The sequence below is a fragment of the Carcharodon carcharias genome, chromosome 12, assembly GCF_017639515.1.
Source record: "Carcharodon carcharias isolate sCarCar2 chromosome 12, sCarCar2.pri, whole genome shotgun sequence".
Taxonomy (NCBI): Eukaryota; Metazoa; Chordata; class Chondrichthyes; order Lamniformes; family Lamnidae; genus Carcharodon; species Carcharodon carcharias.
In genome coordinates this window covers 66,526,300-66,539,370 of record NC_054478.1, presented here as the reverse complement: position 1 = coordinate 66,539,370, position 13,071 = coordinate 66,526,300, and the positions used below count along the sequence as shown (strand labels likewise).

The 13,071-nt window shown below is 40.1% G+C and overlaps 1 protein-coding gene across 3 annotated transcripts in view; it reads left to right on the top strand.

Annotated features, from left to right (window-relative positions):
* pkp4 (plakophilin 4) overlaps positions 1-13,071 on the top strand; it is a 179,576-nt gene that overhangs the window by 151,849 nt on the left and 14,656 nt on the right. For all 3 annotated transcript variants that reach the window (XM_041201035.1, XM_041201036.1, XM_041201034.1), the window contains 2 exons: positions 1,708-1,858; positions 9,846-10,041. In XM_041201035.1, coding sequence (XP_041056969.1) covers positions 1,708-1,858; positions 9,846-10,041 — 347 coding nt within the window. The remainder of the gene's footprint in view (positions 1-1,707; positions 1,859-9,845; positions 10,042-13,071) is intronic.

The following is a 13,071-nucleotide window of genomic DNA, read 5'->3' as shown; positions in this document are numbered from 1 at the left end:
AACATTTGCTGGATTTAACCCTTATACTCATTTAGTTATAGCTCCAAAGTCCATGATCTATATGTTTCAAAGCATATTCTTTGATCACAACTGGTATCATTGTTTGGACATCTGTCTCAACTTCCCTTTTGTTATTCACACTGTCAATTCACATTATAGTGTGACTTTGATTTGACTGAAGTTGCACAGGTCATACGCCCTAAACATGCTTTTGGTATTAGCCCTTCATCTACCAGGAGTTCATTAAAAAAATGCACATAAAAAAGAAACTTAACACGCAGAAGTTTTAAAAAATTAAAAGATAGAGTATAAAAGGATTCACATTTCCTACAATAATGCCTTCTCTCATTAAGTTTCACAAAGTATGATGAGTTGTTATTGTGGTGCTTGTGAATAACAATTCAATATAAGTATTGCTGAAAAAAGAGACACGCTGTTAAAACTTTTTGTCTTGCACTCATCAGGACAAATGCAAGAATGTTTAATTTCAAAGGGAGCAACAGTTTATGCCGCATGAGAAAAGGCTACTGATTAGCTGGCAAGTTGACTCTGGTTGAGGCGTTGCCACGGAGAATACACTAGGGAACTATTGTCCCCCACGCTTTTGTTTAATTCAAAAAAGGTGCAATGCATGGACATGTTCCTTTTGCCTGCAGAAGGCAGGTATAATGGTTCATTATAATTATAGTTAGTTAGGCCTTTGTGAATCTATGCCCTCAGTCCCACTGTTACCAATATAGCTTCTGGGGACTTTGGATGAGCTGATCTTCCTGTGATCTGATGTGCTCAAAGGGGGACAAAATGTCTGGTATTCTGTCAAAACCACTGGTTTGGTCATCTTTCTGGCCCTTTAAAGTTATCCATATGCCCCTCAACAGCTAGCAACTCTAAAAATCCTTTTATATGGATTATTCTTAAGAAGCAGTGTAGACTGAGTAAAGGCCAGAAAAAGGTGCAGAAGAGGCTACAACAATGCCCTTGCACTGTTTAAAATTTTAATGAAAATATACTTTACACTCTACAAGGGTGGGGATGTGGGATTATTGGACCCTGTTCCTTTTTCTGGCTTTTAACACACCCATACATGTCAAAGGAATATCTCCCCTATTGTGTAGAACTGCAAAGCACTACTTTGTGAGGGATTGCTTTTCAACAGAGCTACAAGTAAAAGGATTAAGTAAGAGTAAAATGAATGAATTTATTAGATTTTTAAAGATAAGAAAAAATTGCAGCTAATTAATATGCTGCAATAAAATTTGAGGAACTATTTATGGTCCTTAGCTACCAACCTGTTCTCCTGCTCAAAAGTCTTGCACCATCCCTTGATTTTTGATATCCGAACTAGTACCAAAATCGCCATAGGATCTTAATTGAATAATAACCATTATTGGTTAACTCTGCTTCAAGAGATGAAGTGAATTCTTTCATTAGTGTATTTAACCAAGTATCTTGAAGCATATCACAATAATGCATAATAGTTGGTTTTTAATTGTTTAGAAAGCTAAGTGGGAAACTAGAAAGTGATAAATGATCGTCAAAAGTGGTTCTGACATTTTGGATATATTGTATTTAAAAGTGGCTGTGCTGGGCAAAAAAATGTCTGATGCTTAAAGGCATGCAGATGAATAGATTTCTTATAGTGCTTCAGCCTTAAGTTCCCAAGTTCTGATTTAATTAACTTTTTATTTTTTCCCCTCCTGACATCAGTGGGCAGCGTATATACGTGCCGCAGTCAGAAAAGAGAAAGGCCTTCCAATCCTTGTGGAACTTCTGAGAATGGACAATGATCGGGTTGTTTGCTCTGTTGCTACTGCCTTGAGGAACATGGCCCTTGATGTACGAAACAAAGAACTTATAGGTATGTGACAATTAAACAAAGCTTTACAAGTCAAAAAAGCTTGGGTCCAGCTTTTGCATTAAGAATAGTAAGGAGGCTGTCAGCACTCAGTTGAGGGGAAAACAATTGATCAGCCACTCTGAAGTATACAGGTGCAATAAAACAGAAATCCAGAAGTTGCAGGTCAGTTACCCTGCTTGTTTACAAGCCACATTATAATGATGTATTGCTGATAGATTTGGCATTGAAATACATGCATCAAGTTTGGGTCCTGGTTACCGGGTACTCACTAAATGTGCCAGAGAACTTCAGGGCTGCTGCATTCAGGGGCAAATGAATTTAATGGTATATTAAGTACCAATTACTACCAAACTGCCCCTCTGGCCCTGAAAATTTAATTTTATTAATGTGGAGTCTCATTCCTTCAGAACTTAATTTGTGTTAAAGATTTTTTTTTTTTTTTTTACACTTTTGCTTTGTTTATTTCCCTCTTAATCCTAACACTGTTTTTATTTATATAATTTAACTCTAATTTAGACTTCTTGATCTAGGTTCTGTGGCTGAGTATTTTTCAATCAGATTAATTGAAGAACATTGCTATTTCTTGTCTTGCTCATTGATGTCCTGTAGAGGGCCTCACACTGGATCAGACACCCGATCATAGTAAGTGAGCAACTGTCAACTAGGTGATTGTGAACAGCTGAGAAATTTCCGGCTGCAATTTTTACTCCTCCACTGTACTTAGATTGTTTATATAGTTCTTAGTAAAAACAAAACTGCTGGTCAGTCGTCATTTGTAAGGAGATTACTGTTTCAAGTGCATACCCTTAATTGTTTTTATTAAACTCCTAGTAGTAGATTTAAAATTTTGTTGGGAGATGACCAAAATTATTTTTGCATGAAGTAGTTGGCAATTTTTGTAACTATTTACTTCCCATGGTATTGCTAATAGACAACAGAAATGTTATGCCTCTTCTAGTAATTTGACTTTACTACTTTCTAACTCTTCAGCTCTGTGTTGTGTAAGAACAGTGGTTACTTTGACAAAAATATTTATAGTCGTTTGGTACTACAGAAATTGAGTATTGCTGGAAAAAGACATTTTGGCGAAGCTTTTTGTCTTGCACTCATCAGGACAATCACAAGAATACCAATACAAAAACAGAATTACTTGGAAAAACTCAGCAGGTCTGGCAGCATCGGCGGAGAAGAAAAGAGTTGACGTTTCGAGTCCTCATGACCCTTCGACAGAACAAGTTTGATATGCTGTTTGATATGAAAATGTCTTTTTTTCTCTGCAGTACAAAATATATTTATTTATGGCAACAGACAAATCCTAATCCCTGCACCTTAACTCCTTATCAGAATAATTACCACATGTTCTAGATTCCCCAACTAGTGGAAATAATGTATCACTATATACCTATCTTTTCCCTTTTTATTGCTTAAACTTCAAATAATTCACCCCTTAAGCTTCTAAATTCCAGGGAATGTAACCCCTGTTAGTGTAATCTCTCCTTGCAATTTAACCCTAGGAGTCCATGTATCATTCTGGTAAACCTATGCTGCACTCCATCAAAGGTCAAATAACCTTCCTGAAGAGTGTGCCTGGAACTACTTTCAGTAGTCTAGGAGTAAAGTAACCATTTTTTGTATAGCTGAAGAATAGCATCTACTTCCTTGTACTCCATTCCTCCAGATATAAAGGCTGGCATTCCTTTAGCCTTATTGACCATTTTTTGTACCTGTTCGTGACATCTTAATAATCTGTATATCTGGACCTCCTGTGTTCCCAGCTTTTCAGCGTTCAAAGTACCCTGCTCTATCCTCCTTGGGTCCATTGTAGATGATCATACATTTGCCACAGATCTGTTCTGATAAAAGGACATCGATCTGAAACATTGACATTTGCTGTCGGACCTGCTGACTATTTCCAGCATTTTCTGTTTATATCTTGTCTTGTTCCAATCTGTGATGATCCTCCTCCCTCTTGATCCTTGATAATGGCATACAATTAGGTCACAAGGTTGAATGGTGCTTAGTACTAAAATCTGTCATGGTCTGACTCTGAAAAATGTGTTGGCAGAATAGCAAAAAAAAATGTTTGCGTTTTATAGGAGCAGAAATTGGAATTCAAATTCTCCAGAGCCCTCTTTGTTAAGAACTCTGCCCAATGATTCTAGCAGTGCTGCACCTCATACTTCTCAGGCTAAGTTGATGCAAGTGCATCCAGATGACTAAGAAATTTGTAGCTGCTGTGCCACTGGCTTTCATTCTGCCAAATGCAGATGAGGCCAATGGGGACTCTGGTGTGTGGACTCCAGAGTAGCTCAAGGCATGAGGAAACTTGGGAAGCAATTTAAATAATCATACTGAAGCTATTTCCACCTGAATATACTCAATAAAATTCCTGTGCAACTTTTCAGAGCTGATGGACAAAGCAGTAAGGAAATCCAGCCAAAAGTGTGCTAAATAGGTTTAATTGACAAAATGAATAACAATTTTTAAACATTTTTTTCATGGAAAGTGGGTTTCGCTGGCTAGGCCAGTATTTATTGCCCATCCCTAATTGCCCTTGAGATGGTGGTGATGAGCTGCTGCCTTGTACCAGTGCAGTCCATTTGGTGTAGGTACACAGTGCTGATAGGAAGGGAGTTCCAGGATTTTGACCCAGGGAGGGTGAAGGAATAGTGATATAGTTCCGAGTCAAGATGGTGTGTGGTTTGGGGGAAAACTTGCAGGTGCTGGTGTTCCCATGCACCTCTTGCCCTTGTACTTCTCAGTGGAGGAGGTCATGGTTTGGATGGTGCTATCAAAGGAGTCTTGGTGAGTTGCTGTAGTATATCTTGTAGATGGTACACACCACTGCCACTGTAGTCAGTGGTGAAAGGAGTGTATGTTTAAAGTGGTGCCTGCCAAGCTTTGTCTTGGATGGTGTGGAGTTTCTTAAGTGTGGTTGGAGCCACACTCATCCAGGAAAATGGTGAGTATGCCATCGCACTTCGGCCTTGTTAGCCTTGTTAGATGGTGGACAGGCTTTGGAGAGTCAGGAAATGAGTTACTCACCTCAGAATTCCCAACCTCTGACCTCTTTTGGTGTTCATATGGCTGATCCAGTTCATTTTCTGGTCAATGGTAACCTCCCCCAGGATGCTGTTAGTGGAGGATTTAAAGATGGTAATGCCATTGAATGTCAAAGGAAATGGTTAGATTCTGTCTTGTTGGAGATGATCATTGCCTGGCACTTGTGTGCTGCAAATGTTACTTGCCATTTAAGAACCCAAGCCTGAATGTTGTCCAGATCTCACTGCATGTGGACAGATACTGCTTCAGTATCTGAAGAGCCACAAATGTTACTCAACGTAATCATCAGCAAGCATCCTTATTTCTGACTTTGAAGTAGGGATGATTGAAGCAGCTGAAGATGGTTGGCCTAGGGCACTACCCTGAAAAACACCAACAATGTCTTGGGGCTGAGATGATTGACCTCCAACAACCACAACCATCTTCCTTAATGCTATGTAAGACTCCAGCCTGTTGAGGCTTTTCCCCTAATTCTCATTGACTTCAGTTTTGAAAAGACTAAATGCCACACTTGGTCAAAAGCTGTCTTAGTGTCGAGGGCAGCCATTATCCCTCACCTTGAGTTCAGCTCTTTCGTTCATGTTTGGACCAAGGCAGTAATGATGTCAGGAGCTGAATGGCCTTGGCAAGATCCCAAACTGAGCATCAGTGAGCAGGTTATTGCTGAGTAAGTGCTACCTGATAGCACTGTTGATGACACCTTCCATCACTTTTTGATCGAGAGTAGACAGATGGGACAGTAGTTTGCTGGGTTGGCTTTGTCCTGTTTTTTGTGAACAGGACATACCTGGGTAATTTTCCAGCTAGTTGCCAGTGTTGTAGCTGTACTGGAACAGATTGTCTGTCTAAGGGTGCAACTAGTTCTGAAGCAAAAGTTTCCAGTACTCTTGCCTGAATATTGTCAGCACCTTTAGCCTTTGCAATATCCAGTACTTTCAGCCGTTTCTTGATATCACATGCAGTGAATCGAATTGGATGAAGACTGGCATCTGTAGCACTGAGGTCCTCAAGAGTAGGCTGAGATGGATCCTCCACTCGCTAGCATCTTCAGCCCAGCCAGAAATGCCAAATGTTTCAGCATTGTCTTTTGCACTGATGTGCTGGCCTTCCCTATCACTGAGGATGGGGATATTTGTGGAGCCACTGCCTCCAGTACATTGTTTAATTGTCCTCTGCCATTCATGACAGGATCTGACTGGACTGCAGAGCTTAGATCTGAGCTGTTGGCTGTGGGATTGCTTAGCTCTGTCTATTGCATTCTGCTACCACAGTTTGGCATGTAAGTAGTCCTGTGTTGCACCTTCATCAGGTTGACGCCTCATTTTTAGGTATGCCTGGCTCTGCTCCTGGCATGCCCTCCTACAATCTTCTTTGAGCCAGGGTTGATCCCCCAGCTTGCTGGTAATAGTAGGGGACATGCTAGGTCATGAGGTTACAAATTTTGGTTGAACGCAATTCTCCTGCTGACGGCCCACAGCGCCGCAGGGATGCCCAGTTTTGAGCTGCTATATCTGTTCCAAATCTATCCCATCTAGCACAGTGGTAGTGTGATGCAACCCGATGGAGGGTATCCTTCATGTGAAGGTAGGACTTAACTTCCACAAGGACTGTACAGCGGTCTCTCCTACCAATACTGTCATAGACAGATGCTTCTGCAACAGGTAAATTGTTGAGGACGTGATCAAGTCGGTTTTTCCTTTTAGATGGTTTCCCCACTACCTGCTGCAGACCCAGCCTAACAGCTATGTTTTTTAGGACTCAGCCAGTGAAGTCAGTAGTGGTGCTAACGAGCAATTCTTGGTGATGGACATGGAAGTCCAGAATACATTTTGTGCCTTTGCCACCCTCAGCGCTTCTTCCATTTGGTGTTCAACGTGCAGGAGTACTGATTCATCAGCTGAGGGGAGGCAGTCAGTGGTAATCAGCTGGAGGTTTCCTTGCCCATGTTTAACCTGATACCATGAGACTTCATGGGGTCCAGAGTTGATGCTGAGGATTCCCAGGGCAGCTTCCTCCTGACTATACCACTGTGCCACCACTTCTGGTAGATTTGCCCTGCTGGTGGGATAGGACATAACCAGAGATGGTGATGTCTTTAAGGCATGATTTGGTAAGTATGGCTGTCAGCCTGTTGTTGGATAGCTCTCCCAATTTCGGCACAAGATCTCAGATGTTAGTAAGGAGGACATTGCAACAATGACAGAGCTGGTGCCATTGTTGTTTCTGGTGCCTTTGTCGATGCCAGATGTCTGTCTGGTTTCATTCCTTTTAGGCTTTGTAGCAGTTTGATACAACTGAGTGGCTTGCTAAATCATTTTTAAGGTAGGACATTAAAGAGTCAACCACATTGCTGTGTGTCTGGAGTCACATGTAAGCCATACCATGTAAGGACAGCAGATTTCTTTCCCTAAGATTTCCTTTCCATTAGTGAACCAGATGGGTTTTTATGACCATCGACAATGGTTTCATGAGCTTTTAATTGCAGATTTTTTATTAATTGAATTTAAATTCCGCCAGCTGCTGTGTTGGAATTTGAACCTATGTCCCCAGATGATTAGCTTGGGCCTCTGGTTTACAATTCCAGTGTCATTACCACTAAACTAGCACCTCCCCCTATAAAAACTGTTTAGTTGCACCACAATAATTCAGCATTAACTCCTTGCTGATTAGAATTTTTCTTGGTTGAGCAAGGCAACAAAGGAACATTATTTGCATTTGTGCACAGGAAGGATTTGGGAATGAGTTATGGTTAGTATAGTATTTTAAAATGAAGTGAATCCACATAATTTAAAAAACCATGATGACCTTTAGCGACAGCAAGTAGGGATGATATGGCAGACATTGAAGAGGTTTTCACATGACTAAGGACATTAAACACATTGTTAATCTCATCTCATTTGACAGACTCGTGGGCAGAAGTTTATCCAGCTAGATTTGAGAAGAGAACATGACCTAACAAAGAGAAGGAAATTTGTTTTTCACAAGCCCAGAGCTAGTTAATATGTGATTTGATTAGCACTGGCTGTGTATTCATTTTTCTATAAGATAAATTTGTTCAATGCAAAGTGGTTGGATGTGAATCACTGAAATGTTTTAAATCCAGCCACTGAGACTGGAGAAGTGATATTTGGTTATGATCACAATGGGTTTCTTTGTTATTGTATGGTTAGATGATGGGCATTATGGGGAGCCTTTGAAAGTAAGTTGCTTGGAGTGCTTACGCGCATGACCAGTGTCACTTTACCTAAGAGCAAACCTAAGGCAAACATAAGTTGTAAAAGAGCATAATTCCCTAAGAGAGGGTTGGATGAAGATTAACAGATTTTCAAAGAATGTAGGTGATTTTATGGTAAACTTTTTTTATTTTATCATTTCAGTAATGTTATGTTCAGTTTTATTACCTGTAATCATTGTGAATTGCTTATGAAAACGACATGGATGAAACATTTCCTCTAGACTGCTCAGGCATATGCAGCAACACAGCAATTGGGAATGGGCCAAGAAGGTTATACACAAACAGTGCTGCCCTTGAGATGCATGCATGCGCAGCTGTATAACAATCCTAAAGGGACTGTACAGTGCAACAATTTGTGCGCTGAAGAAACATTAGAGCCTACTGAAAGGAATATGAAAACATTCATTTGGTTTGTTTTGTGGATGTTACTTCTGGTTTTGTAATGCTGAATTAAATTAAGTAATTTCATTGGTTGTTTTTGCAGGCTTGCTGCTTACTCGTTAGCTGTGGCAGAGTTTCTAGCTATTGTTAATTGGATATTTGAGCAAGTCAGCATGGTTAACTTGTAAGCTATGGTTCTTTAAGTCAATTATTAAAACATGATGGTAAATATAGGGAGCAATGGGCACCCTGCGTGTGCCATGTGCATTTAAAGTCTAATCTACACAAGATATGAAACTTTGTGTAGATTTTGTCCTTCCAAATAATTTGAATTATAATCTGAGGAAAAAATTGATGTCTGTCTCTGAGTTCTGCACCCTTTTGATAAGTATTCTGTCAATTTAAGCAATAGTAAAACTGTTCACCATGCTCCTTGTGTTACAGTTAGTATATTCCACTTGTGTTTTCTGTGTGCCTGGCCTTTCTTGAAAATATTTTGTATACAGAAAGACAATCAAGATACTAAGAAAAGTTATCCAAACAAAACATTTCCATATTTATTGTTGGCATCAAAGATCCTGCAAGAATTATGGCCAGATCACATTTCAGACATTTTTGGTACATACAACAGTTGTGGCCTCATTTCCTAGGGCAGGCACTGTGACAGGTAACTGCAACAACCTTTAAACACTTGCCACACTCCTGACCTGGGCTGAGACATCTTGAAGGAAGATGTCTCTTTATTTAAAATATTCCCCTTTTTATTTATGCAAATTGTACTCGATATTCCTTTAATGTTTTAGAAACATCAATTCGGTTAGCATGCTCACTCACTAGTCAGCCTCACTCTTGGATCACTCCAGTAACATCAACTTGAACTAAAGAGGAACAGAGAGAATTGCACCATGAACTGGAGAGTGAAAGAGGAGGAAAGGCATTTGAATTACTAATAGCCATAAGCAAATTAATAATCAGATTTAACAAGAGAGTTCTAAGAATTATCTTTAACCCAAGGTTTCTCCAACAGTCCAATTAATCTGGTATGTTGTGTATAGCTGCATCCTAAGTTACAATAAGCCTTTGCCGTTGTACTGTTAGTACGACTGCATCAAGAGGTATATAGTGCAGTGGCGGAAGGGAGAGGTGCTTTAGGCTGTTTCCACTTCTTTAAAGGCGTTGGTTTGTTTTTATTCATTTTGAAGATTGGCATGTCTACATTGGAAAGAACCACATAGCACTGAAGAATAAAATGGGATGAAAATACAACCAATATTTTATACTGATTCCATACTACCTTTCTTTCTCCAGGCAAGTATGCAATGCGGGATCTTGTGCATCGCCTTCCAGGGGGTTCAACACTGATGATGCTTTCTGATGACACTGTTGCTGCAGTTTGTTGTGCTTTACATGAAGTTACTATTAAGAACATGGAGAATGCCAAAGCATTAGCTGATGTTGGAGGAGTCGAGAAACTTGTAAATATTACAAGGGGGAAGGGAGAAAGGCAAGTATTCAAGTGGGAAACATAATGTGATAAATATTGTAATTTGCATTTTCTGTTGCAATCCCAGCTGATGTTATGACTGGACAAGCCTGAGTACAAGTATGGAACCTGGCTTGATAGACCCTAACTTTTATTTTTTGTTTAGATACATGGAAAGTGGCTACTGAACAGAGTCATAGGAGTTAGCTGATGAGCTTTTAACAAAAGAATAAAACATTTATTAAACAAAAAATGAACTATATTACAATACTCCTTCACCAACACCTGTACCTTTACAGATATGTACAATTTCGTAAGGATAACACAAGTTACAAAAATTATCTTATGCTCTAATGTTCACCGTAAGTACGCAGTGCATGTAAACCAATGGACGACCTGTGGTCAGGCACACCACACTCTGAAACTAAGTGACAGATGCAACCCCAAATGGATGCTATGGATCTCTCCTCAGCTACCCCCCCAGATGCTTATCACACAGCGAGCCAATCAGTCTCACTGAACTCCGCCTTTCACACAAGGGTTTCTAATCTCCACTCCCAAAGAGCCACTTTGGAATCTTTGAAACAGACATTCTCTCAGGCGCCTTCTGCAAGGGTCCACCTCCAGGGTTTTGAACTCTCCTTCCATTGTTCCTCTCCCCTGGATCACCCCAAGCATACAAGTTTCCTTCCACACACACACTCTCTCTGACTCAGCTGTGCCACTGCTTCACATGCTCATAGTAAAAAGTTACAGACCTTTGGCTATCCCCATGGATTTCCTGGCTTCTCCCAAGCCTATATTGCTTTAAATCTGTGTCCTGCAGCTTTCTCCCTCTAAGCTTAGAGCCTTCCTCTCTACTCCTTACTTTCACTTCCACAGAAAAGGACCTTTTCCAGATTCTTGTCCTTCGACCAGACTGACCTCTTGTGACCTTTTCTGTTCCACTCCCCTTGATTTGGGGACTTCCTTCTTTAGTTCCTGGAATCTGCTCCTGAAGTTCCTTCTCCTGTGCCTAACTTCTTCTGGTGGCTGGCTTCAACTTTAGTTTGGAACTTGCTATCTGTCCCTCTGCTATCCAGGCTCACTGGGATCCTGGCTTCAACTGAACTTATGCTGCTATGTGTGTGCGTGTGTGTGTTATTAAACTTAAACATATACCTTATTCCTTGCACACCGAAATACAAATAACTTAAGCTATCTCTATTTCCTAACACATTCCCAATGTAACTTTCGCACACCATGGTTATATGTAGCAACTCAGTGCTAGGAATTAGGTACTGTTCTTAGCTGTCCATTCTTAATATGAGATGTCTCTCTGTGGCCCATGTGAAATTTTTTCTCCCCTCTTCATTGTCTGTTGGTCATAGCTGTGCATTACCCTGTCTACTTTTAACCTTTTGGCCTGAGAACACTTGATACAATCTTGCTGCAAGAAGGTGAAGATAGCCCTGTCCATTTCTGTTATCTTTAGAATTATGGTACCAATTTGTACAGTGGAGCTCTTGCCAAGAACAAATGACTCAACAACCAGTACAGGTGATTTTAAGGCTGTCAACTGACAGCCATTCTCTCTCCAGAAAGGTGAAGAAATGCCAAAATACAACTCTTGCAAGGCTATAAAAGGCTTCCGTATCATTTCAAAGCCAACACTCAAGCAATTACCTACCTGACTGATATTATTCAGTTGAGGCTTTCAATGGCATGAAGTTGTTTGCTCTTTGCCAGCACGCCCAGGGTACTGGGCAGACAAAATAGCTATTGAGGATGCAGCAAAAAATGTCTTTAATTTGGGATGGCATATTAGTTTAGGAGCTTTTACAAATTTGGGTAGTGTTGATTATTTGGTTGAGGGACTACCATCTATTTGTTGATAATTGGCTGGTGAGAGCCAAGAAAAATTCAGGCAAACTGTTCAGGAATTTACAGCTTTCAGAAATAGTTAAGGAACATTTTCATATCAGCAAGATCCTTTGGCCCATACTAGATCTATTCTGTCTTTCAAAAGAATGCTCTTGGTAGAATTGCAGATTTGCAAATTTACCAGTTGCTGTTACTTCTCTATCACTAGATCAAAATCCTGGAACTCCCTTCCTCAGAGTATTTTGGGTGTAAATATACCACATGCATTGTAGTAGTTCCAAGAAGGCAGCTCACCGCCACCTTCTTAAGGGCAGTTAAGGATAGACAATAAAAATACTGGCCTGGCCATCGTGCTCACGTCCTGTGAAAGAATAAAGAAAACAAATTGGGTAACTCTGAAAGTCACCACAGATGCAAGGTCCAAATGGCTGCCCTCTGTGCTGTATATTTCTGAGAGAAACCATAACTATTTTTAGAAATGGAGTTGTAGCATCTGGTAATTTATGGGACAATCCAATGTGAATTTATTTCTGCATGATCTTTTAAAAGATACTAATCTATCTGTCATATTTCATAACAACCATTGTGTAGGCAATAGTTTAATTCCTGGATTGAGGAATATTAATTATTAACAGAAAATGTAAAAAAATACACAGCAGGTCAGGTGGAAAGGGAAATAAAGTTGACGTTTCAGGTCTGTGACCTTTCAGCAGAACTGGGAAATTAGAGATATAACCAGTTTTAAGCAACCATAGAAGCAAGGCAGGGGAAATAGGAACAGGGTAGAGAAGGCAGAAGTGATTTCAATGGCAAAAGGGATGATGGAGCAAGTAAACAAACAAAAGATGAGCCAAAAGGATAAAAGCAAAATACTACACATACTGCAAATCTGAAATAAACATGGAAAATGCTGGAAATACATATTTCCAACATTTTTATGATTTTGTTATGGGTCTAGAGCAGTTGTAGATGGCAATAGATAAATCATGACCTGCACCTGTTGTCAGAAAAAAGGTGGCTGTGATCTGAAGGTCGAGTCGGGAAGTCTGTAAAGCACCTGATCAAAAAATGAGATGCTGTTCCTCAAGCTTCTGTTAAATTTTATTGGAAAAGTGAAGGAGGCAGAGGGTCTGAACATCAGAGTTGGGGCAGAGAATTAAAATGGCGAACAACTGGAAGCTCAGGGTC